General features: G+C 38.5%; 1 protein-coding gene and 2 gene segments (V, D, J or C); all 3 read left to right on the top strand.

Moving 5' to 3' along the window:
* Window positions 1-27,816, top strand: part of LOC101027262 (uncharacterized) — an 834,796-nt gene that overhangs the window by 302,576 nt on the left and 504,404 nt on the right.
* The window catches only part of LOC108714884, a 540,168-nt gene that overhangs the window by 71,422 nt on the left and 440,930 nt on the right, over window positions 1-27,816 (top strand).
* On the top strand, window positions 20,342-20,973 carry LOC121394343. The segment is given in 2 exon segments: window positions 20,342-20,480; window positions 20,558-20,973. Coding segments are annotated over 2 exon segments (456 nt in total).

Here is a 27,816-nt window from a genome sequence, read left to right as displayed (position 1 = left end):
TTTTCTGGAGACGGTAATATTATGGATATTTAGACAGAATGTGAACAAGGTCACACAGCTCGATGGCGGGTTGAAGAAAACAGTGTGCAAATAATGCCTACAAGGCCAACGTATACACTACTACAGCGGTGGATACGGATTACGTAAAATATATGAATGCTGCTTGAAAAAAGTGACTCCGGTGTTTTTTCTGGAGACGGTAATATTATGGATATTTAGACAGAATGGGAACAAGGTCACACAGCTCGATGGCGGGTTGAAGAAAACAGTGTGCAAATAATGCCTACAAGGCCAACGTATACACTACTACAGCGGTGGATACGGATTACGTAAAATATATTATGGCTGCTTGAAAAAAGTGACTCCGGTGTTTTTTCTGGAGACGGTAATATTATGGATATTTAGACAGAATGTGAACAAGGTCACACAGCTCGATGGCGGGTTGAAGAAAACAGTGTGCAAATAATGTCTACAAGGCCAACGTATACACTACTACAGCGGTGGATACGGATTACGTAAAATATATTATGGCTGCTTGAAAAAAGTGACTCCGGTGTTTTTTCTGGAGACGGTAATATTATGGATATTTAGACAGAATGTGAACAAGGTCACACAGCTCGATGGCGGGTTGAAGAAAACACTGTGCAAATAATGCCTACAGGGCAAATAATGCCTAAAAGGTCAACTTATACACTACTACAGCGGTAGTAAAATAAAAAAAAGTAAAATAAAAAAAAAATGAATATTAAAAAAAAAAAATTAAAGTTGGTGCTGCTGAACTACTAGGAGCAGCAGATTAGCACACCAGTCCCACTCCCCAACACTGCTAGACTAATAGCACTGGGCTCTTATAGTAGTAGTAGTAGTAGTAGTAGGACTACTGTTATTGCAGCAGTCAGCAGATGAGATCAGAAGCAGGACAGCTGCCCACTGCAGCTACATACAGAGCACTGCAGTAGAAGGTAGATTACTAGCCAGCAAAGCTACCTAAGCTTAAATGTCCCTCAAACCCCTGCAGACTTCTGTCCCTCCAATAACAGAGCAGTATCAAAACGATTACTAGCCAGCAAACTTTCAACTGTCCCTGAAATCACTAACAGGCAGCAGCTCTCTCCCTACACTATCTCTTCAGCACACACAGGCAGAGTGAAAAAACGCTGCAGGGCTTCGGTTTTTATAGGGAAGGGGAGTGGTCCAGGGGAGAGCTTCCTGATTGGCTGCCATGTACCTGCTGGTCTGGGGTGAGAGGGCAAAAAAAAGCGCCAACAATGGCGAACCCAAAATGGCGAACGTCGCGCGACGTTCGCGAACTTCCGGCGAGCGCGAACACCCGATGTTCGCGCGAACAAGTTCGCCGGCGAACAGTTCGCGACATCTCTAGTCATCATGCCATATACCTCCCAGCCACTCCAGCCCTTTTCCTGCAGGATCAAGGACCCACTGAACAGACCATATTTTGGAGCTGTCAGTGAGGGAGGCTCCGGTCACTTTACAGGTCAACTGAAGAACCTCTGATGGCTTCACAGTGACAGCACCAGGCTGTGTCAGGGAGATCTGACATGTCACACCTACACATAATAAAGGAAATGTTATAGGGAACAGATCATTTTACTGAAAAATGTATATGATTTTAAAATAAACTTACAACTATTCAGATGCTGATCTTTAAGGTTTCTTCTCTCAGAGTGTGGCAGATATATTCCATAAGTAGCATTTCAACAGTAAGTTACTTGGTAATTTACATATAAAATCTGTAGGCAAAGGTATATAGATACACTTTTTGTTACAAACTGTAATTCAGTTATGTAGTCAGTGTCAATAAGAACAGAAAGTAATCTGCCATAGAGTAACAAACAGTCAGTAACAACTCAAAATAATCAACTAACAGTCTTAGGATACTGTATGTTGGCTTATGGGTTGCTCAGGGTTTCTGCTCTTTAAGTGAGATTCGAGAAGGTTCTTTGGATAAAGGAAGTGCAAGTTCAAAGTGTGATAATGATTGCAGAATTGTGTGTGCTGCGACGTTATTCACCAATTATTAGCCATATATCAAAAGGTGAAATAAAGAGTAGATGATACTTTATATTTGGGTAACTTAGATTATAAAATGCAAGCTTTCTGGACTTATTAGGTCACTGCTTCAGACATAGTATAATATAGCAACTGAAAGATCATTATAGTAACTGACACAGCCTACATGTATCGCTAAATAAATACTTTTTTACTAAAACTTTTGTGGTCCTTGCAGAATACTTTGAGTGCTTGGATACTACTGTTAATAATCTATTGTAACCCCTTTTTGGCCACCCCTCTGTGCCAAAGGTTATCACATATTTATTTCCAATGCAGGTCCTGAATCCACTTTGCTAAGTGAAAGGGTACTGGGAATTACCTCTAATGGAATCTGGGAATACACCTGCGGGTGGCCCTTTTAGTAAAACATTCAAACCCACAAATTTCCAAATATATCGATGTAATATTAAAGGCAAAGTAAAATACTGTATGCATTCACATAATATTACTGATCATAACCCTGGGAATATCTGCAGTCTCATCCTGGCACCTCCAGGATTGGACTGCATTTAATTAATCTACAAGGTATTTCGAAAACAAAATGATCACAAGTACACAATATATAAATATAGTTACAGCAAAATTGCATCTAAATGCATTTGGTCCTTACAGTGCATCCCAGCTTTGTCACCAATAATAATTAAAAGACCTTAAGGCACAACTATGAATGCTAGTGAATGAGCAAAGGGCTGAAACACACAGAAATTGCTACTTAAGTCAAAATGCTGCATTTTCCCTGAGAATTCAAGCATCATTAAAGGAACATACTAAATAACATAATTGTGATTAAATCAAGTCACTTTTAGGCTGTGTCAGTTGTATAATCTTTCATTTGCTATATTATACTATGCCTAATAAGTCAAGAAAGCATGCATTTTATAATCTAAGTTAGCCAATTAAAAGTATCTACTCTTTATTTTCTCCTTTGGCTCTATGGCTAATAAATGGTGAATACTGTTAAAGTACACACAATGCTGCAATCATTATCACACTTTGAACATACACTTCCTTTATCCAAAGAACCTTCTTGAAAACTCATTCAAAGAGCAGAACCCCTGAGCAACCCATAATCCAACATATATTAAAGACTGTTACTTGATTATTTTCAGTTGTTACTGACTGTATGTAACACTATGGCAGAGCACTTGCTGTTCTTATTGACACTGACTACAAAACTGAATTACAGTTTGTAACAAAAATTGTATCTATATACCCAACTGCTCCTTTGCTTACAGATGTTATATGTAAATCACCAAGGTACTTACTGTTGAAATGTCACTTATGGAATATGTCTGCCACACTCCGAGAGAAGGAGCCTAAAAGATCAGTATCTGAATAGTGTGCTTCTCTCTATGAACAATATGAAGAATCTCTTGTGGTTTATTGCAGTTTGGTCCACACTGCAATGTAAGTTTATTTTAAAATCATATACATTTTTCAGTAAAATGATCTGTTCCCTATAACATTTCCTTTATTATGTGTAGGTGTGACATGTCAGATCTCCCTGACACAGCCTGGTACTGTCACTGTGAAGCCATCAGAGGTTCTTCAGTTGACCTGTAAAGTGACCGGAGCCTCCCTCACTGACAGCTCCAAAATATATTCAGTTCAGTGGGTCCGTGAGCCTGTGGGAAAAGGGCTGGAGTGGCTGGGAGGGATATGGTACAAAGCCTACCTGCACTATTCCCAGTCTTTGAAGGGACGTGTCACAGTATCAAGAGACACAAATAAAGGAGAAGTTTATTTAAAACTCACTGGAATGAAACCAGAGGAAACTGCTGTATATTACTGTGCTACAGAAGCACAGTGGGACATATATTACAAGAGCATGTATAAAAACATGTCCAGATATCTGGGGAACTATAAAAAAAAATGGATATTTTACACATAACAAATAAGAGTAGTAAAATTATTGAAATGTCAGGATTCGGTATTTGGTAGGTCTTATTCAGCATGTTATCTTTTATAACTAAGGCTCAAGTCCTGAAATGTCTATATATATATATATATATATATATATATATATATATATATATATATATATATATATATATATACTCTAGGAAAGCAGTAAATAAAGGAAGCAAGGTATTGATTTTGGGAAGTAAAATGTGACTCAAATAGCACAATGGGACATATATTATGAGAGCAGGTATAATACATGTCCTGTAATCTGGGGCACAATTCAGAATGTAATATACTGTATATATATATATATATATACACACACACATTAGAAAAAGAGATATTAATGACGCTTCAATATTCTTTAGGTACAAAGAAGAAGACTGTTACTGGTATTTTAGATACATTTAATTGGCAGGGTGTCAGCCTGTGTTAAAATGCTCATTTGCAATTTTATGTCCTCAACGAAACCGTGTTAAAGGGGAGCACGGTATCTGCCAATCGATTGATATCATGCCTCTATACAAACAGTTAATTTACCCCACATTTAGATACAAGCACAAATAGTGATAAACAGGACAAACAAATGAGTGTGCATTGACACTATTCACAAAGGTTGTTGCAAGCCCACATGCTCCTTAGCAACTTGTATTGGGTGTCAAAGTGCTTGTTCACCTTGTTCTCATGGATGAAGCATGTTTTGCACATGAACGCAGGGAAACCCTCACAGCCCAGATATGTCACTAGTTCCAGGGTTCCCTTAGCAGGTTATATATAACTTATATGTGACCATATTGATAAACCTCACAGAAGTTGTGGTGTGGAAGACACTTGCCGAGTGGGAGGGAGGAGGCAAATTCCCTTCCCATCAGGTCCGGACTGAGAATTAAAATAGGCCCTGGCATTTCAGGTACACAGAGGCCCAATCTGCCCACATAGAGGCCCAAACAGCTCCCACCAGCCCACTAAATACTGACTTTCTATGGAACCTTATAGCAGCCCCCTCTGGCATTTGCCAGAACCCACAGATTGCCAGTCCAGGCCTGCTTCCCATGCCCTAATTTGTACCTCATTCAGATACCCAAGTCAGATACCCAAGTGGAGGACACAAAGATGTACACCTTGTGCCAGTTTTTATCCAGCACAAGACACACAGCACAGCCACAGAAAAGAAAATGATCCATATTCTTTTTTTAAAGCTCATCTACTGGATCACACACCCTCTCTCTTTAACTTGAGCAGAGAGGGGTTTATAGTGTGATTGATGAAGCAATGGAACTACTTCTCAAAACTGGTTGAACTGCAATATTTACTTTTGAGAACTATTTACAGGCACTACATATTAATTGCCACTCTTACAATATATTAAAACAATCAGAATTACTCTTCTGCTATTGACAGTCATTCATTTACTGCAGGTGACTGTGCAAAGTGCACTTCTGAACGCAATGTCTGTAGATTTTACATACAATGCATGATGACTGATGACTGCCATTTCCAGTGTTTTCCATGAGAGTAACACATATGCCTGACACTTTTGGCATGTTTGGCTTGCATCTATTGATACTGATTGCTGTGGGAAACCTGGAGTTACTGCCTGGTCAGGAGGGTTCCCTATCATCCATAGATGCAGCAGTTTTTGATTTGGAACAAGAGGAAGACAACGAAACTGTGCACAACTATACAGAAGTGCAAGGAGCTTGTGTTGCTGCAAGTACAGTTATGGGATCCATTATCTGGAAACCCGTTATCCAGAAAGCTCTGAATTATGGAAAGGCCTTTTTCCCATAGACTCCATTTTATCTAAATAATCCAATTTTTTAAAAATGATTTCCTTTTTCTCTGTAAAAATAAAATGATGCCTTGTACTTTATCCAAACTAAGATATAATTAATCACTATTTTAGGCAAAACAATCTTGTTGAGTTTATTTAATGTTTATGTGATTTTACAGTAGACTTGTGGAATGAAGGTCCAATTTATGAAAAGATTTCTTATCCTGAAAACCCCAGGTCCAAGGTATTCTGAATAACAGGTCCCCTACCTGTATCTTAAATGAATGGGATTTTTCATGCAATACACTGTGGGGCCTGGATATGCTCAATATGTCAGTTGCTGTATATATTTGCCTGCTTTCTTTGCTTATACTTAATGTATGTAAATTATCATGGAACTTCCTGTTAAATACTATGAGTAGAAATAGTCACCTCACTGTTGCAGCAGGAGAAACAGAGACCATGATAAATATGAAGAATCTCCTGTATTTAATATCTGTGTTGTCTTTGTTTCAGTGTGAGTTGTATTTTAAATGATATATTAATTGTGTAATAATTTGCCAACTCTAAATCTTTCCTTTATTATGCGTAGGTGTGACATGTCAGATCTCCCTGACACAGCCTGGTACTGTCACTGTGAAGCCATCAGAGGTTCTTCAGTTGACCTGTAAAGTGACCGGAGCCTCCCTCACTGACAGCTCTAAAATATACTCAGTTGAGTGGGTCCGTGATCCTGCAGGGAAAGGACTGGAGTGGCTGGGAAGGATAATACACAATTCTGACACTTATTATGCCCAGTCATTGAAGGGACGCATCACAGTATCAAGAGACACAAATAAAGGAGAAGTTTATCTAAAACTCACTGGAATGAAACCAGAGGAAACTGCTGTATATTACTGTGCTAGAGACACAGTGTGACATATATTATGAGAGCAGGTGTAAAAACATGTCCATCTGGGGAGCTTTAAAAAAGTTGATGCTTTACACATAACAAATAAGAGTAGTAACATTATTGAAATGTCACGATTCAATTGCATACAAGAAAACACTTGTGGTATTTGGTAGGTCTAATTCAGCATGTTATTTTTTATTACTAAGGTTCAAGGCTTGAAATGTCTATATATATACTCAAGGAAAGCAGTAAATAAGGGAAGCTAGGTATTAATTTTAGGAAGTGAAATGTGACTCATGTAGCACAATGGGACATATATTATGAGAGAATGTGTAATACATATCCAGTAATCTAAATCCAAATTAGTATGCCAAGTGCCAATGGCAGGGGACCAAAATTAGTGTGTGCCAGGGCCAGAACTAGGGGTAGGCAGAGTAGGCATGTGCCTAGGGCGCAAAGCTAGAGGGGCACCAGGCACGCACCTTCTCTGCCTCTCCCATCCCCTAGTCCAGTCCCTGCTGTGGCCGACGTGCGCGATCTCTCTAGCGCGTATCTTTGTTTTGAGCATGCGCACTTTCGTTTTTTCGCTCATGGGCACTCCTGTTTTTTTGCGCATGTACTCTCCCGTATTGGGCACTTTGCCTGGCCAGGCTGCCTATGGCGTGTGCTACTATTTTAGCTGTTTGCACTTGTGCTTGCATTTGTAAATGAGCCTTACAGTCTAAAAATTGCACAAATTGCGAATATTTATGTGCACACTCTGCATTTGAATTACGCCACAACTTGTTGGCAGAGAAAATATTTTCCCAGAACAATTTCTCAAATTGCTAATTTGAGTTACTGTCAACGTTATTTTCGCGCACAACAACCTTACACAGTGGGTACACTCATGCAAACACCCGTCTTACTTGCGTGCCACATGCGAAAATTTATTTATAATGCAAATTCACAAAAAACGGGCAGAGCAGTGCAATATATTAGCGTTCAGGAAAAAACATAGGCAATACAAGCATTTGCGAATAAATATGCGCTGTGCACACTTTATAAATGACCCCCTGTGTGTGTAAATTAGCCTTTTGTTGTTTTTAATGTGGCCTTTGTTGCAAACACATCGGGGCACATTTACTAAGGGTCGAATATCGAGGGTTAATTAACCCTCGATATTCGACCCTCGAAGTAAGAGACAATACTTCGTCTATCGAATGGTCGAATAGTCGAATGATTTTTAGTTTGAATCGTTCGAATCGAGGTCGAAGGTCGAAGTTGCCTATTCGATGGTCGAAGTACCCAAAAAAAAACTTTGCAGTTTTTTTACTTCGAATCCTTCACTCGAGCTTAGTAAATGTGCCCCATCATTTACAATAAAGAAAGCAATTGGAAAAGTGCAAATAAAAGTCTGCAGCCTGCCATTTTTTACATTTTGCATGCTGACTTTCTGCATTTTGGAGTTGTCACAGATACAGAGACCTGTAGGTGCCCTGTGAATACAGTACTAGCTGCAATTAGCCGAGTAGGAGAGAAGAAGCAAATCCCCACACATGCTCCCTTCCCATGCTCTAACTTGTGCCTCATTCAGGTGCCCAAGTCATATGCCCAGCAGAGGACACTACGATGTACACCTTGTGCCAGTTTTTATCCAGCACAAGGCACACAGCACAGCCACAGAAAATAAAATGGCCCCTATTATTTTTTTTAAAGCTCATCTACTGGATCTCACACCCTCCTTCTTTAAGTTGAGCAAAGAGGGGTTTATAGTGTGATTAATGAAGCAATGGAACTACTACTCAAAACTGTCAGGACATGCTGGGTTTCAAACACTGGACTTTGTGCTAGGTTACCTGCGCACTTACCTTTCATGCCACTGGAGGTTCTTAGTCTTGTTTTGTTCTTTATTTTTGTTGCTGATATTCTCCAGTTGTCTACTTTACCTCTCCACCAATCTCATTATCCCCATCTGTTTCTCATGATCCAATCCTGACCCTTTATAAGCCTGCCATTGACCTCGGCCCAGTGCTTGTTCATTAAGCTGTTCCCGTGACCTTGATGTGCCTGTATTTGTCTGATCCTGTTCCAAGTTCCTGTGACCCGCCCTGTTCCAAACTCCTGCCTTGTTCCTGTACCCTGGTGCCCCTCCTTGCTCTGCTTGTGGATTCCTCGGTTCTGACTCCTGCCCTGTCCCTCGACTTTGTTTGTCTGCCGCCTGCCTTTACTCTTTGGCCTGTTTCTGGACTGTGTCCCTGCCTGCTGCTTTCTACTACAACTTTGTATATACATTGTGAGCACCGTGAGTTGTAATCACCTCTAAGTTTATTAAATATTATTTCATCGTTATCATGGATTTGGATCTCTGTAATGCTGTGTATGGTTACACCCGTGTAACCCAGTCTTCAGGCTCCCAACTTCTTGGTACTCCACAACTTCTCCCCAGGAAAAGAAAAAAAATTAATTGAACAGCAATAATTACATTTGAGATCTATTGAGTAGAATATGTACCTGGAGTACAGGCACTAAATATTAATCACCACCATTACAATATATTAAAACATTTAGAATTACTCTTCTATTATTGACATATAAACAGTCATAAATTTACTGCAGGTGACTGTGCAAAGTGCACTTCCGAACGCAATGTCAGTAGATTTTACATACAAAATGCATTGCGTCTGAAGACTGATGAATGCCATTTCCAGTATTTGCCATGAGAGTAACACATATGCCTGACTCTTTTGGCATGTTTGGCTTGCATCTATTGACACTGATTGCTGTGGGAAGCCTGAAGTTACTGCCAGGTCAGGAGGTTGGGAAGCTTCAGGGTTCCCTATCATAATTATGTGCAACAGTTCTTGATTTCATACAAGAGGAAGACAACAGAACTGTGCACAACTATAAAGAAGTGCAAGGAGCTTGTGTGATGCACGTACAGTTATGGAATCCATTATCTGGAAATCCATTATCCAGAAAGCTCCAAACTATGGAAAGGCCTTTTCCCATATACTCAATTATATAGATTTTAAAAATGATTTCCTTTTTCTCAGTAATAATAAAACTATGCCTTGTATTTTATCCAAACTAAGATATAATTAATCACTATTTGAGGCAAAGCAATCGTGTTGAGTTTATTTAATATTTATGTGATTTTATAGTAGACTTGTGGAATGAAGGTCCAAATTACGGAAAGATTTCTTATCCGGAAAACCCAGGTCCAAGGTATTCTGAATAACAGGTCCCCTACCTGTATCTTAAATGAATGGGATTTTCTGTGCAATACACTGTGGGGCCTGGAGGTGCTCAATATGTCAGTTGCTGTATATATTTGCCTGCTTTCTTTGCTTATACTTAATGTATGTAAATTATCATGGAACTTCCTGTTAAATACTATGAGTAGAAATAGTCACCTCACTGTTGCAGCAGGAGAAACAGAGACCATGATAAATATGAAGAATCTCCTGTATTTAATATCTGTGTTGTCTTTGTTTCAGTGTAAGTTGTATTTTAAATGATATATTAATTGTGTAATAATTTGTCAACTTTAAATCTTTCCTTTATTATGTGTAGGTGTGACATGTCAGATCTCCCTGATACAGCCTGGTACTGTCACTGTGAAGCCATCAGAGGTTCTTCAGTTGACCTGTAAAGTGACCGGAGTCTCCCTCACTGACGGCTCTAAAGTACATGCAGTTCACTGGGTCCGTGATCCTGTGGGGAAAGGGCTGGAGTGGCTGGGATTAATATGGCATAATACTGGCACTAGCTGTGCCCAGTCATTGAAGGGACGAATCACAGTATCAAGAGACACAAATAAAGGAGAAGTTTATTTAAAACTCACTGGAATGAAACCAGAGGAAACTGCTGTATATTACTGTGCTAGAGAAGCACAGTGGGAAATATATTATGAAAACATGTATAAAAACATGTCCTGATAGCTGAGTCATTATTACACAATGCAACAGTTAAAAAAAACTATGTTGCTTTGTTAATTTGTTAAAATATATGAAATTGGTTATATAAATAACAATAACTTCCCTATTTAGCCAAACACTGTGAGAATTTATTAAAAGGTAAAGGAATATTCATCAGGTCCACCACTCATTTTGCAGTAAAGTTGGCCTATACTTACCCCCTAATTCGCCCATCTTTATTTAGCAAAGAAAAAAAATGAAGCTTAGTCCTAAGCAGTTGGTGAAAGTGTTTTGTTTACAAATAGTATTTTGAATGGAGAATAGTCAATTTTAAATGCTTTTAACGTGTGGTTAGTGCCCTACATGAATAATTTCTAATTAACAAATTAAAAGTTTTATTTTCATGTTTTCTATGCATCATATACCTCTCTGATTCAGATTTTGATTAACTCTATGTGATGCATTAATTAATTGATATGTAAGTCAGCTAAACTGGATTAAAGCAGCCAAATACGGTCTGGAAAGTTATTTTGTGCAGATGCACCAAATGGTCAGAAGAGGGAACTCACTACACATGAATGATGGAAAATGACAAAGATAATGGAAGTTTATGCTGGAGACAAAACATTCAGACTCTTCACCCTTCTGGCTAACATCCCTTTAAACTGTCCCACTCCGTATGAGCTTGTATGGAATGTTAATCATGCCCACAGTTGTATAATTTAATATTTACATATAAAAATCCTAAGCACTCTTCCATTTGATAAGGCAGTGAACTTGGTTAGCATGTTTGCAAAATCTCTAAAAGTTTATTCACTTCACTTTAATTGATTTTCATTTTAAAGCTACCATTTGACACCCTATAAAACTTTAATAACAGTATCTTTTATTTATATGATTCTTTAAAGTGCACCTAATTTACCTAATATGCTCAATATGGATTTACCATTATCCTTATTAAATATATATAGTTACTGTAAACATTCTTCACCTTAAAGGGATCCTGTCATCGGAAAACATGTTTTTTTCAAAACACATCAGTTAATAGTGCTTCTCCAGCAGAATTCTGCACTGAAATCCATTTCTCAAAAGAGCAAACAGATTTTTTTGTATTCAATTTTGAAATCTGACATGGGGCTAGACATTTTGTCAATTTCCCAGCTGCCCCTGGTCATGTGACTTGTGCCTGCACTTTAGGAGAGAAATGCTTTCTGGCAGGCTGCTGTTTTTCCTTCTCAATGTAACTGAATGTGTCTCAGTGAGACATGGGTTTTTACTATTGAGTACTATTCTTAGATCTACCAGGCAGCTGTTATATTGTGTTAGGGAGCTGTTATCTGGTTACCTTCCCATTGTTCTTTTGTTCGGCTGCTGGGAGGGAGGGAGGGGGGTGATATCACTCCAACTTGCAGTACAGCAGTAAAGAGTGATTGAAATTTATCAGAGCACAAATCTCATGACTTGGGGCAGCTGGGAAATTGACAATATGTCTAGCCCCATGTCAGATTTCAAAATTGAATATAAAAAAATCTGTTTGCTCTTTTGAGAAATGGATTTCAGTGCAGAATTCTGCTGCACTGAAATGGTGCAGAATAACAGCATGAGTGATTCCCTAGTTGCATGCATAGGCGCCACACGCTATAGGAACCCACCTTTTACTACCACTGACTCAAGGCAGGTATTACTTTCAGTGATCTCTTACAACTGTGTGGCCTATACTCGCCTCTTGCCTACAACAGCACTCAATACAGCAGTACAGGATGAAATGCCTCATTAATAGATTGATTAAAAAATTTTAACAGCAGTAAATCACTGTGTATCTAGGCACTCAAATGATTCTACAAGGGCCACAAAAGTTATAGTAAAAAAGCACCAAGTTACTGACTGTATGTAACACTATGGCAGAGCACTTGCTGTTCTTATTGACATTGACTACTAAACTGAATTACAGTTTATAACAAAAAGTGTATCTATATACCCACCTGCTCCTTTGCCTACAGATGTTATATGTAAATTCCCAAAGAACTTCCTGTTCAAATGGAATATGTCTGCCACACTCCGAGAGAAGAAGCCGAAAAGATCAGCATCTGAATAGTGTGCTTCTCTCTATGAAAAATATGAAGAATCTCTTGTGCTTTATTGCAGTTTTGTCCACACTGCAATGTAAGTTTCATTTTAAAATTAGATCAGTTTTTTTAGTAAAATTATCTGTTCCCTATAACATTTCCTTTATTATGTGTAGGTGTGACATGTCAGATCTCCCTGACACAGCCTGGTGCTGTCACTGTGAAGCCATCAGAGGTTCTTCAATTGACCTGTAAAGTGACCGGAGCCTCCCTCACTGACAGCTCCAAAATATGGGCAGTTGACTGGGTCCGTGATCCTGCAGGGAAAGGGCTGGAGTGGCTGGGAAGGATAGCGTATAATGCTGGCACAGCCTATACCCAGTCATTGCAGGGACGCATCACAGTATCAAGAGACACAAATAAAGGAGAAGTTTATTTAAAACTCACTGGAATGAAACCAGAGGAAACTGCTGTATATTACTGTACTACAGACACAGTGTGACATATATTATGAGAGCAGGTGTAAAAACATGTCCATCTGGGGAGCTTTAAAAAAGTTGATGCTTTACACATAACAAATAAGAGTAGTAACATTATTGAAATGTCAAGATTCAATTGCATACAAGAAATAACTTGTGGTATTTGGTAGGTCTAATTCAGCATGTTATTTTTTATTACTAAGGTTCAAGGCCTGAAATGTCTATATATACTGGAGGAAAGCAGTAAATAAGGGAAGCTAGGTATTAATTTTAGGAAGTGAAATGTGACTCATATAGCACAATGGGACATATATTATGAGAGAATGTGTAATACATATCCAGTAATCTAAATCCAAATTAGTATGCCAAGTGCCAATGGCAGGGGACCAAAATTAGCGTGTGCCAGGGCCAGAACTAGGGGTAGGCAGAGTAGGCACGTGTCTAGGGCGCAAAGCTGGAGGGGCACCAAGCACGCACCTTCTCTGCCTCTCCTATCCTCTAGTCCGGTCCCTGCTCTGGCCAACATGCGCAATCTCTCTAGTGCGTATCTTTGTTTTGAGCATGCGCACTTTGTTTTTTCACTCATGGGCACTCGTGTTTTTTCGAGCATGCACACTCGCGTATTGGACTCTTTGCCCGGCCAGGCTGCCTATGGCGCCTGGCCGCGTTGGCCCGGCACTGGCGTGTGCTAATATTTTAGCTGTTTGCACTTGTGCTTGCATTTGTAAATGAGCCTTACAGTCTAAAAATTGCACAAATTGCGAATATTTATGTGCACACTCTGCATTTGAATTACGCCACAACTTGTTGGCAGAGAAAACATTTTCGCAGAACAGTTTCTCAAATTGCTAATTTGAGTTACTGTCAACATTATTTTCGTGCACAACTACCTTACACAGTGGGTACACTCATGCAAACACCCGTCTTACTTGTGTGCCATTTGCAAAAATTTATTTACAATGCGAATTCACAAAAAACGGGCAGAGCAGTGCAATATATTAGCGTTCAGGAAAAAACACAGGCAATACAACCATTTGCGAATAAATATGCGCTGTGCACACTCTATAAATGACCCCCTGTGTGTGTAAATTAGCCTTTTGTTGTTTTTAATATGGCCTTTGTTGCAAACACATCGGTGCACATTTACTAAGGGTCGAATATCGAGGGTTATTTAACCCTCGATATTCGACCCTCGAAGTAAGAGACAGTACTTAGTCTATCGAATGGTCGAATAGTCGAATGATTTTTAGTTTGAATCGTTCGAATGAAGGTCGAAGTAGCCTATTCGATGGTCGAAGTACCCAAAAAAAAAAAAAAACTTTGAAATTCGAAGTTTTTTTACTTCGAATCCTTCACTCGAGCTTAGTAAATGTGCCCCATCATTTACAATAAAGAAAGCAATTGGAAAAGTGCAAATAAAAGTCTGCAACCTGCCATTTTTTACATTTCGCATGCTGACTTTCTGCATTTTGGAGTTGTCATAGATACAGAGACCTGTAGGTGCCCTGTGAATACAGTACTAGCTGCATTTAGTCTAGTGGGAGAGAAGAAGCAAATTCCCACACATGCCCCTTCCCATGCTCTAACTTGTGCCTCATTCTGATGCCCAAGTCAGATGCCTTGTAGAGGACACTACGATGTACACCTTGTGCCAGTTTTTATCCAGCACAAAGCACACAGCACAGCCACAGAAAAGAAAATGGCCCCTATTATTTTTTTAATGGGATCTCACAACCTCTTTCTTTAAGTTGAGAAGAGAGGGGTTTATAGTGTGATTAATGAAGCAATGGAACTACTACTCAAAACTGTCAGGACATGCTGGGTTTTGAACTCTGGACTTTGTGCTAGGTTACCTGCGCGCTTACCTTTCATGCCACTGGAGGATCTTAGTCTTGGTTTGTTCTTTATTTGTGTTGCTGATATTCTCCAGCTGTCTACTTTACCTCTCCACCAATCTCATTATCCCCATCTGTTTCTCATGATCCAATCCTGACCCTTTATAAGCCTGCCATTGACCTCGGCCCAGTGCTTGTTCATTAAGCTGTTCCCGTGACCTTGATGTGCCTGTATTTGTCTGATCCTGTTCCAAGTTCCTGTGACCCGCCCTGTTCCAAACTCCTGCCTTGTTCCTGTACCCTGGTGCCCCTCCTTGCTCTGCTTGTGGATTCCTCGGTTCTGACTCCTGCCCTGTCCCTCGACTTTGTTTGTCTGCCGCCTGCCTTTACTCTTTGGCCTGTTTCTGGACTGGGTCCCTGCCTGCTGCTTTCTACTACAACTTTGTATATACATTGTGAGCACCGTGAGTTGTAATCACTTCTAAGTTTATTAAATATTATTTCATCGTTATCATGGATTTGGATCTCTGTAATGCTGTGTATGGTTACACCCGTGTAACCCAGTCTTCAGGCTCCCAACTTCTTGGTACTCCACAACTTCTCCCCAGGAAAAGCGTGACAAAAACTGATTGAACTGCAATAATTACTTTTGAGAACTATTGAGTAGAATATGTACCTGGAGTACAGGTACTAAATATTAATCACCACCATTACAATATATTAAAACAATCAGAATTACTCTTCTACTATTGACATATGAACAGTCATTCATTTACTGCAGGTGACTGTGCAAAGTGCACTTCCGAAAGCAATGTCAGTAGATTTTACATACAAAATGCATTGCGTCTGAAGACTGATGAATGCCATTTCCAGTATTTGTCATGAGACTAACACATATTCCTGACTCTTTTGGCATGTTTGGCTTGCATCTGTTGATACTGATTGCTGTGGGAAGCCTGAAGTTACTGCCAGGTCAGGAGGTTGGGAAGCATCAGGGTTCCCTAACATCATTAAGTGCAGCAGTTCTTGATTTCATACAAGAGGAAGACAACAGAACTGTGCACAACTATAAAGAAGTGCAAGGAGCTTGTGTTGATGCAAGTACAGTTATGGGATCCATTATCTGGAAACCCATTATCCAGAAAGCTCCAAACTATGGAAAGGCCTTTTCCCATATACTCAATTATATAGAAATAATCCAAATTTTTAAAAATGATTTCCTTTTTCTCAGTAATAATAAAACTATGCCTTGTATTTAATCCAAACTAAGATATAATTAATCACTATTAGAGGCAAAGCAATTCATGTTGAGTTTATTTAATGTTTATGTGATTTTATAGTAGACTTGTGGAATGAAGGTCCAAATTACGGAAAGATTTCTTATCCGGAAAACCCAGGTCCAAGGTATTCTGAAAAACAGGTCCGTTACCTGTATCTTAAATGAATGGGATTTTTCATGCAATACACTGTGGGGCCTGGAGGTGCTCAATATGTCAGTTGCTGTATATATTTGCCTGCTTTCTTTGCTTATACTTAATGTATGTAAATTATCATGGAACTTCCTGTTAAATACTATGAGTAGAAATAGTCACCTCACTGTTGCAGCAGGAGAAACAGAGACCATGATAAATATGAAGAATCTCCTGTATTTAATACCTGTGTTGTCTTTGTTTCAGTGTGAGTTGTATTTTAAATCATATATTAATTGTGTAATAATTTGCCAACTTTAAAACTTTCCTTTATTATATGTAGGTGTGACATGTCAGATCTCCCTGATACAGCCTGGTGCTGTCACTGTGAAGCCATCAGAGGTTCTTCAGTTGACCTGTAAAGTGACCGGAGCCTCCCTCACTGACAGATCCAAAGTATATGCAGTTCACTGGGTCCGTCAGCCTGCGGGGAAAGGGCTGGAGTGGCTGGGAGAGATTAGGTATAATGCTGGCACTAGCTATGCCCAGTCTTTGCAGGGACGCATCACAGTATCAAGAGACACAAATAAAGGAGAAGTTTATTTAAAACTCACTGGAATGAAACCAGAGGAAACTGCTGTATATTACTGTGCTAGAGACGCACAGTGGGAAATATATTATGAAAACATGTATAAAAACATGTCCTGATAGCTGAGTCATTATTACACAATGTAACAGTTAAAAAAACTATGTTGCTTTGTTAATTTGTTAAAATATATGAAATTGGTTATATAAATAACAATAACTTCCCTATTTAGCCAAACACTGTGAGAATTTATTAAAAGGTAAAGGAATATGCACCAGGTCCACCACTCATTTTGCAGTAAAGTTGGCCTATACTTACCCCCTAATTCGCCCATCTTTATTTAGCAAAGAAAAAAAATGAAGCTTAGTCCTAAGCAGTTGGTGAAAGTGTTTTGTCCACAAATAGTATTTTGAATGGAGAATAGTCGATTTTAAATGCTTTTAACGTGTGGTTAGTGCCCTACATGAATAATTTCTAATTAACAAATTAAAAGTTTTATTTTCATGTTTTCTATGCATCATATACCTCTCTGATTCAGATTTTGATTAACTCTATGTGATGCATTAATTAATTGATATGTAAATCAGCTAAACTGGATTAAAGCAGCCAAATACGGTCTGGAAAGTTATTTTGTGCAGATGCACCAAATGGTCAGAAGAGGGAACTCACTACACATGAATGATGGAAAATGACAAATATAATGGAGGTTTATGCTGGAGACAAAACATTCAGACTCTTCACCCTTCTGGCTAACATCCCTTTAAACTGTCCCACTCCGTATGAGCTTGTATGGAATGTTAATCATGCCCACAGTTGTATAATTTGATATTTACATATAAAAATCCTAAGCGCTATTCCATTTGATAAGGCAGTGAACTTGGTTAGCATGTTTGCAAAATCTCTAAAAGTTTATTCACTTCACTTTAATTGATTTTCATTTTAAATCTACCATTTGACACCCTATAAAACTTTAATAACAGTATCTTTTATTTATATGATTCTTTAAAGTGCACCTAATTTACCTAATATGCTCAATATGGATATACCATTATCCTTACTAAATATATATAGTTTCTGTAAACATTCTTCACCTTAAAGGGATCCTGTCATCAGAAAACATGTTTTTTTCAAAACGCATCAGTTATTAGTGCTTCTCCAGCAGAATTCTGCACTGAAATCCATTTCTCAAAAGAGCAAACAGATTTTTTTATATTCAATTTTGAAATCTGACATGGGGCTAGACATTTTGTCAATTTCCCAGCTGCCCCTGGTCATGTGACTTGTGCCTGCACTTTAGGAGAGAAATGCTTTCTGGCAGGCTGCTGTTTATCCTTCTCAATGTAACTGAATGTGTCTCAGTGAGACATGGGTTTTTACTATTGAGTGTTGTTCTTAGATCTACCAGGCAGCTGTTATCTTGTGTAAGGGAGCTGTTATCTGGTTACCTTCCCATTGTTCTTTTGTTTGGCTGCTGGTGGGGGGAGGGAGGGGGGTGATATCACTACAACTTGCAGTACAGCAGTAAAGAGTGATTGAATTTTATCAGAGCACAAGTCACATGACTTTGGGCAGCTGGGAAATTGACAATATGTCTAGCTCCATGTCAGATTTCAAAATTGAATATAAAAAAATCTGTTTGCTCTTTTGAGAAATGGATTTCAGTGCAGAATTCTGCTGGAGCAGCACTATTAACTGATGCATTTTGAAAAAAAAAATTTTTTCCCATGACAGTATTTTTCAGAACATGTTCTGTTTCTAATCCTTTCACTTATTCTTTTTAGCCTCGGCTACAAAAAACAATCCCTGGTGGAGGAGTTTCTGCAAATAAGCAAATAATTATACTTGACAAGTCTCCCTCCTCACTAAAGAAATCTAGGATTACAAGGCAGGAGCAGGGACACTGTGTCTACTCTTCAGGTAACAACAAAGGTTTATTTAGGAAAAGTCTTCCAAAACAAAGTCACTGGTATACAGGACCACAGTTAATCAGCATTTTAACAGCATGCAGTCAAAGACTTTTCCCCATACTGGGGTTCTCATCATACAGGTTGGTTTCCACACTCTGGAATATTCAGGCTTCTCACTTAGCCCCTTTTTACTCTCCTCTCCAGGGATATCAGACTCACTAGTCTCTTAACCTTTCTTCCACCACCAGGGATTTAGGCTCACCAGCCTCTGGAATATGGAACGCATTTTAGGACATCAGGGGAATACATGCTCCTGCATGCGCTCTCCTAACGAATAAGTATGCAGACTTGTCTCTTATATTCATTGATCCCAAGAAGCTGCAGTCACACCTCTGTGCTGTCCACATATGCTGTCCCCCCCTCGTGGCTCATTCCTCAGCCCTCCCTCCTCGGTCCTCATCCTTCCCTCTTCAGCACTCAGTACGAATGCTCTCCATCCTCAGCCCTCCTTCAGCCCTCAGCCCTCCCTCCTCAGACCTCAGCTCCTAAGTCAGGCTTATGGCTGAGGAGGGAGGGCTGATGGCTAAGGAGGGAGGGCTGAGGAGGAAGAGAGGAGGGAGGGCTGACGGCTGATGCCTGAGGAGGGAGGGATGAGGAAGAAGAGATGACAGCTGAAGGCTGAGGAGGGAGGACTGAGGACCCAGGTTGGAGGTGCGACTGCAGCCTTTCAGAATGGGTGAGAGAAAAAGCAGGCGATGCTGCATTCCTCTGTTTTAGGGGATCGCATGCAGTAGAGTGATTTCCCCTGAGGATGTCCTAAAATGCTTTCCGCACTGGAACTCTCTTGCTGACAGCAAGACCCCCTCGGCCAGGCATGGTCTCTTCCAGCAACACCACACTTCCCTCCACTCTTGGAGGTATCTGGAGAGCTCTATGGTGTAGGAACACACACAGGTAGCTCCTCTTTCAGCTGCCACTTGATTACTTGGCTGAGAGGAAATATTAACCCTACCTGTGATGAGTATCCCTCTGCAACACATCATGCAGTTTAAATTCACTCTTTTCAATGCACTTTCCTCCAAGACAGTGGTGTCACAATATATATATATAAAATTGCATCTGTATCAAATCTATTGCACAGCTCATAAAAATACATTTGGTCCTTACAGTGTATCCCATCTTACCAATAATAATTAAAAGACCTTAAGGCATATCTATAAATGTAAGTGAATAAGAAAAGGGCTGAAACACACATAAATTGTTACTTTAGTCAAAATTCTGCATTTTCCCTAAGAATTCAAGTATCATTAAAGGAACATATTAAATAGCATATAAGTTATCGTAAAAAAGCACCAAGTTACTGACTGTATGTAACACTATGGCACAGCACTTGCTGTTCTTATTGACATTGACTACTATAAAACTGAATTACAGTTTACAACAAAAAGTGTATCTATATACCCACCTGCTCCTTTGCCTACAGATGTTATATGTAAATTACCAAGGAACTTCCTGTTGAAATGTCACTTATGGAATATGTCTGCCTCACTCTGAGAGAAGAAGCCTAAAAGATCAGCATCTGAATAGTGTGCATCTCTCTATGAAAAATATGAAGAATCTCTTGTGGTTTATTGAAGTTTGGTCCCTACTGCAATGTAAGTTTAATTTAATATCATATAAATTTTTTTGTAAAATGATCTGTTCCCTATAACATTTCCTTTATTATATGTAGGTGTGACATGTCAGATCTCCCTGACACAGCCTGGTACTGTCACTGTGAAGCCATCAGAGGTTCTTCAGTTGACCTGTAAAGTGACCGGAGCCTCCCTCACTGACAGCTCTAAAGTACATTCAGTTCAGTGGGTCCGCCAGCCTGCAGGGAAAGGGCTGGAGTGGCTGGGAGGGATATGGTACGAAGCCTCCCTGCACTATTCCCAGTCTTTGCAGGGACGTGTCACAGTATCAAGAGACACAAATAAAGGAGAAGTTTATTTAAAACTCACTGGAATGAAACCAGAGGAAACTGCTCTATATTACTGTGCTACAGAAGCACAGTGGGACATATATTATGAATGCAGGTGCAAAAAATGTCTAGATATCTGGAAAACTATAAAACTGGTTATTTTAAACTAATATCACGATTCTATTGCATATACAAAATCACTTATGGTATTTTTTAGGTCTAATTTGGCATGTTATCTTTTATTACTAACACAGAAGTCAGGCAGGTATTGGCACTGACAAAAGGGGGGTTGTGGGAGCACCCGCATTGCTAAGTAGAAATATATAGAAGTTTAAGGGAAGTGCTACTGACATAACCAAATGGGTCAGTGCACATTCCCTGGGCCCCTGTCTAAGTAATTCAGTAGATATGCAAATGCATGTGTTAACAAAGACAGGGGTTTTTAGTTACAAAGTTATGATCATAAAGTTGAAAAGCCACCATACCACGTCAAGGTAAACCCCATATGGCGGTCCCTAACTTGTTTACCTCCAGTCATAGTATTGAGGATCCTGTGTCTCTCTGCATAATAGCAATAGTATAGTAAAAAGTAAAAGTCTGCTGAACCTTGGTTTCTGTCTGAGGGCTAAATCCTCCCCCGCTGCTGAATTGCAGCTTTTAAGAGAGAGTGAGTGCCCAAACCAAATATGATGTATAAATATGATGCAGTTAATATATATATATATATATATATATATATATATATATATATATATATATATATATATATATATATATATATATATATATATATATATGATAATCAAAGGACTCGCACTCCAATTTCTTTTTCGTGAATAAACGTGTTAATTTATTTTTTGTTGCATTTTTCCAATGTTTCGGCCCACATTAGGGGCTTTATCCTACCCTAATGTGGGCCGAAACGTTGGAAAAATGCAACAAAAAATAAATTAACACGTTTATTCACGAAAAAGAAATTGGAGTGCGAGTCCTTTGATTATCTTGTCTGAACAATATTGACCCACACACCCTAAATTGTTTGGAATACCTGGTAAGAGTGCATACACTGGATGGATATATGAGAAAAATAGATATTAATGAAGCTTCAATATTCTTTTAGGTACATTTTATTGGCAGGGTGTCAGCCTGTGTTTACATACTCCTTTGCAATTTTATGTCCTCAAGGAAACAGTATTAAAGGGGAGCTAGGTATCCTCCAATGGATCTATATCATGCCACAAACAGTTCTTAACAGTGGCATAACTACTGGGGGAGCAGGGGGTGCGATTGGGCCAGGGCCCGCACCCCCTCAGGGCCCCCCGGCAGCTCGCACGACACTCTGTTCTGTGGCCGCTTCCGGACGTACGGAGGGGGACATGGCCCGGCTGCACGTCCCGCGCCAGGGCCCGCCCCCCTCTAGTTACGTCTCTGGTTCTTAAGCCTCACTTAAGGGCTTCTTTAGAGATACAAGCACAAATAGTGCTAAAAAGAGCAAAAAAAAATGAACTTGCATTGACACTATTCACAAAAGTTCTTGCAAGCCCACATGCTCCTTAGTAACTTATGGGGGGAGTCAAAGTGTCTGTTCACCTTGTTCTCATGGATGAAGCATGTTTTGCACATGAACGCAGGGAAACCCTGACAGCCCAGATGTGTCACTAGTTCCAGGGTTCCCTTAGCAGGTTATATGTAACTTATATGTGACCACATTGATAAACCTCACAGATGTTGTGGTGTGGAAGACACTTGCCACACACCTTTTCCATCTGCTTAACCCTAGTGCAGAGCGTGATGTCACAGCGGGAATATTCGTAGCTCTGTTTCCAAGTGTTTCCCATTTGCCTAGTGTTTATATATGAGCCTCACTGTGTTAAGGGTTAAAACATTTCAAATCAATGATAAATAATGCAATATTATTCTAAAAATTGGAATAGATGTTATCCACAATGCTGCTTTATTAATATTATTCTACAATAATTGTGGGCACATGCTTGGTGTACTAATTTGAATGCAGGTTGGGGCCTGTTTTGGAAAATCATGTCAAGATGTGCAACAAGTGTTTTGCCCTGCATTTATGTTTGATTGGTGTCAATTTTGGTTTGTGCTACTATATTAATGACATTAGCATCCAATTCACTTGGCATAAATCAATTTCAGCTACTATTGCAATGCACTATGGGACACATATAATTAAAGCTGGTATGTACTGAAGGCAGTTCTAGGGTTGTTTTGATTGCAATTCAGAGCAGGTTAAAGAGCCACATTGGCACTCACTGCAATCTGCAAAGAATCTTGAATGGAAGCTAGTAACTTTCTGAACAGCATCAAAATCAATTTTGCTACTGTTGACTCCAGCGAATTTTAGCAGCGATTTTTTCGGAATTTGCCGTAAATTCGCGCCTGGAGAATACATTCGCCCATCACTAATTGAAACTGATTGTTGTGGGAAGACTCGAGTTACTGCCTGGTCAGAAGGTTGGGCAGCTCCAGCGTTCCCCATCATCATTAGGTGCAGCATTTCTTGATTTGGAACAAGAGGAAGACAGTGGAACTGTGCACAACTAAACAGAAGTGCAAGGAGCTTGTGTTGATGCAAGTACAGGTATGGGACCCATTACCTGGAAACCCATTATCCAGAAAGCTCCAAATTATAGAACGTCCTTTACCCATAGACTCCATTTTATCAAAACAATCCAAAAAAATTTTTCTGTAATAATAAAACTATGCCTTGTACTTTTTCCATAGCAATATATAATTAATCACTATAAACTTGTTGAGTTTATTTAATGTTTACATGATTTTCTAGTAGACTTATGAAGGTCCAAATTATGGAAAGCTTTCTTATCTGGAAAACCCCAGGTCCAAAGCATTCTGAATAACAGGTCCCCTACTTGTATCTTTATTGAATGAGATTTTTCATGCAATACACTGTGGAGCCTGGATATGCTCAATATGTCAGTTACTGTATATATTTGCCTGCTTTCTTTGCTTATACTTAATGTATGTAAATTATCATTTAACTTCCTGTTAAATACTATGAGTAGAAATAGTCACCTCACTGTTGCAGCAGGAGAAACAGAGACCATGATAAATATGAAGACTCTCCTGTATTTAATATCTGTGTTGTCTTTGTTTCAGTGTGAGTTGTATTTTAAATGATATATTAATTCTGTAATAATTTGCCAACTTTAAAACTTTTATTTTTTATTTTTTAAAACTTCAATTTTTTATGTGTAGGTGTGACATGTCAGATCTCCCTGACACAGCCTGGTACTGTCGCTCTGAAGCCATCAGAGGTTCTTCAGTTGACCTGTAAAGTGACCGGAGCCTCCTTTACTGACAGCTCCAAAATAGCATCTGTTCAGTGGGTCCGTTATCCTGCAGGGAAAGGGCTGGAGTGGCTGGGAGGGATATGGCATGATGTCACCCAACGCTATGCCCAGTCTTTGCAGGGACGCATCCCAGTAATAAGAGACACAAATAAAGGAGAAGTTTATTTAAAACTCACTGGAATGAAACCAGAGGAAACTGCTGTATATTACTGTACTGGAGGAGCACAGTAGGACATATATTGTGAAAACATGTATAAAAACATGTCCTGATAGCTGGATCATTAATACACACTGTAACAGTTAAAAAAACAATATGAGTAACTTTCACAAAACAGAACTATTCTGTGATGTACATACATTGGAGATAACAAAATTGTTGGCTTTTTTGGCCCATCAAATTCAGGGTGTTTTACTGATGCTAAATAAGTCAACAATGTACTCAAAGAAAACAGCAAATAATGGGAGCCAGATATCTATTATGAGAACTATATCAAGCCTCCATAAAAACACAGCATAATCCAACCTTTTAAAAGGTTGGATTTTCTGCTGCCCAGAAAGGGCATTTTTCAAAGACCACTTATGAAAAAGTTTATAAAAACACCGAAATTTTATTTCATGAGGAAAATGGTTCCAGGTTTATCCCATGAAAACTCTATTGATGTCTATGACAAAATCTGAAAGTGGATGAGAACAGTTATTTCTCAGAGAATTGTAACTATTTCATTATGTTTGACAATATTTCACTTATAGTGATGAGTGAATTTTTTAGTCAGCCATGGCTTCGCAGCTAAATTCCGCATTTCGCCATCAAATGTTTTTCGCCAAACTGCAGCAAAAAATTTGCAGGACAAACAAAGTCGCCAAGACATAAAGTCGCAATAAGAAAAAAACACACATACGAAAAACACTTTGACATTAGTGCATTTCGGACAAAAAATCACCATAATAAAAAACACCCATTTGGAGTGAGAAAATGTGTCGCGTATGTAAAAAATTGTTGACATAAAAAAATGTAAACTCCCGTTGACTTCAGTGCATTTTGCAAACTTTTCGCTGTTGTGCTAATTTTTAACAGTTTTGCAATTTTTCAGCGAATCGAAATAGGACAGATTCGATCATCACTATTAAATTGATTGTAGATGAGTAACCATAACTATTCTGTTATGTGCATATGGCATTTAAGGCACATCTAATTCAGGGTGTCCGTTCCTGTTAATGATATTAACCAAGTCAACTACTCAAGGAAATATGGAATAAGGAAGCCAGATAACCTAGCATGCCTCCATATAAACACAACACAGTTCAGTTGACAAGTCATTTCAGAGCTTGGCCAGATTTTTGTCTATCTATATATGAGTTACATTTACTACACTATTTTGCATTGTTAATTTGTTAAAATCTATGAAATTGGTTATAAAATATTTTTATTTAGCCCAACACTGCGGGAATTATTAAAAGGTAAATGTGCACCGGGTCCACCTCTCAAGTATCTTGCAGTAATGTTGGGCCTATACTTACCCTCTACTCTGCCCATCTTTATTTAGCAAAAAAAAAAAATGAAGCTTAGTCCTAAGCAGTTGGTGAAAGTGTTTTGTCTACGAATAGTATTTTGAATGGGGAATAGTCCATTTTAAATGGTTTTAAAGTGTGATTAGTCCCCTTCATGAATTAATTTTTAATTAATGAATTAAAAAAAATGTTCATGTTTTAAAACCATCATATACTCCTCTGATTTAGATTAACTCTATATGAATCATTAATTAATTGATATGTAAATCAGCTAAACTGGATTAAAGCAGCCAAATATGGTCGTGAAAGTTATTTTGTGCAGATGCACCAAATGGACAGAAGAGGGAGTCCCTTTAAACTGTCCCACTCCATATTAGCTTATATAGAATGTTAATCATGCTCACATTTGTATACTCTGATATTTACATAAGAAATCTTCCATTTAATAATGGCATGTTGGTGAATCTCCAGAAGTTTATTCACTTCACTTTGATAACAGTATCTTTTATTCATATGATTCTTTAAAGTGTACCTAATTTACTTAATATGCTCAATATGGATTCATCATTATCATTATTAAATGTTATACAAAGTTACTGTAAACATTCTTCACCTTATATTAAAATAATGTATTTTTCAGAATATGCTCTATTTGTAACCCTTTCACTTATTCTTTTTAGCCTTGGCTACAAAAAAACAATCCCTGGTGGAGCAGTTTCTGCAGATAAACAAGTAATTAACCCTCACAAGTCTCCCTCCTCAGGAAAGAAATCTAGAAATGCAAGGCAAATAAAATCTATTAAATATAATTTAATAACAGCATGCATAAACATGGATGTATAAAGAGTGTTAATTCATGGTGAACATGGAATTTAAAAAACAAAATGATCCCCAGTACACAGTGTGTGTGTGTGTGTGTGTGTATATATATATATATATATATATATATATATATATATATATATATATATATATATATATATATATATATATATATATATATATATATATATATATATATATATATATATATATATATATAAAAGTGACAAGCTGGCTGCCACATAATTTTGGGGGGAAATTAGCTATGGCAGACAGGCAGCCGAAAAACACATAGATTGTTGCTTTAGTCAAAATTCTGCATTTTCCCTGAGAATTCAAGCATCATTTAAGGAACAAATTAAATAGCATATTTGTGATTAAATCAAATCACTTCTGGTGCACAATAACAGCATTAGTGATTCACTGGTTGAATGCATAGGAACCCACCTTTTACTACCACTGACTCAAGGCAGGAATTACTTTCAGTGATCTCTTACAACTGTGCAGCCTATACTCGCCTCTTGCCTACAACTGCACTCAATACAGCAGAACAGTCTGAAATGCCTCATTGACAGATTAATAGCAATTTTTTAACAGCAGTAAATAATGGTGTATCTAGGCACTCAGGGGATTCTTCAAGGGCCACAAAAGTTATAGTAAAAAAGTATTTATTTACATTATACATTATACATTAAACATTTGATATCTCCAGTGGCCCAACCATTTTCATGCCCCAAGTATATTTTCAGTTGCTATATTATATTATGCCTGAAGCAGTGACCTAATAATTCCATAAATATTGCGTACTAGTTAAAGGTATCGCCTACTTTTTCTCCTTTTGATTTAGGGCTAATAATTAATGAATAATGTAGAAGCAGACACAATTCTGCAATCATCATCACACTTTGATGCACTTCCTATACCAAAAGAACCTTCTTGAAAACTCATTTAAAGAGCAGAACCCATGAGCAACCCATAATCCAACATATATTAAAGACTGTTACTTGATTATTTTCAGTAGTTACTGACTGTATGTAACACTATGGCAGAGCACTTGCTGTTCTTATTGACACTGACTACAACTGAATTATAGTTTGTAACAAAAAGTGTATCTATATACCCACCTGCTCCTTTGCCTACAAATGTTATATGTAAATTCCCAAAGAACTTCCTGTTCAAATGGAATATGTCTGCCACACTCTGAGAGAAGAAACCTAAAAGATCAGCATCTGAATAGTGTGCGTCTCTCTATGAAAAATATGAAGAATCTCTTGTGCTTTATTGCAGTTTTGTCCACACTGCAATGTAAGTTTCATTTTAAAATCAGATCAGTTTTTTAGTAAAATGATCTGTTCCCTATAACAT

This window comes from Xenopus laevis, chromosome 1L (assembly GCF_017654675.1).
Source record: "Xenopus laevis strain J_2021 chromosome 1L, Xenopus_laevis_v10.1, whole genome shotgun sequence".
Taxonomy (NCBI): Eukaryota; Metazoa; Chordata; class Amphibia; order Anura; family Pipidae; genus Xenopus; species Xenopus laevis.
Note: the sequence above shows the minus strand (reverse complement) of the source record. Positions and strands in the feature narration are given on the sequence as shown.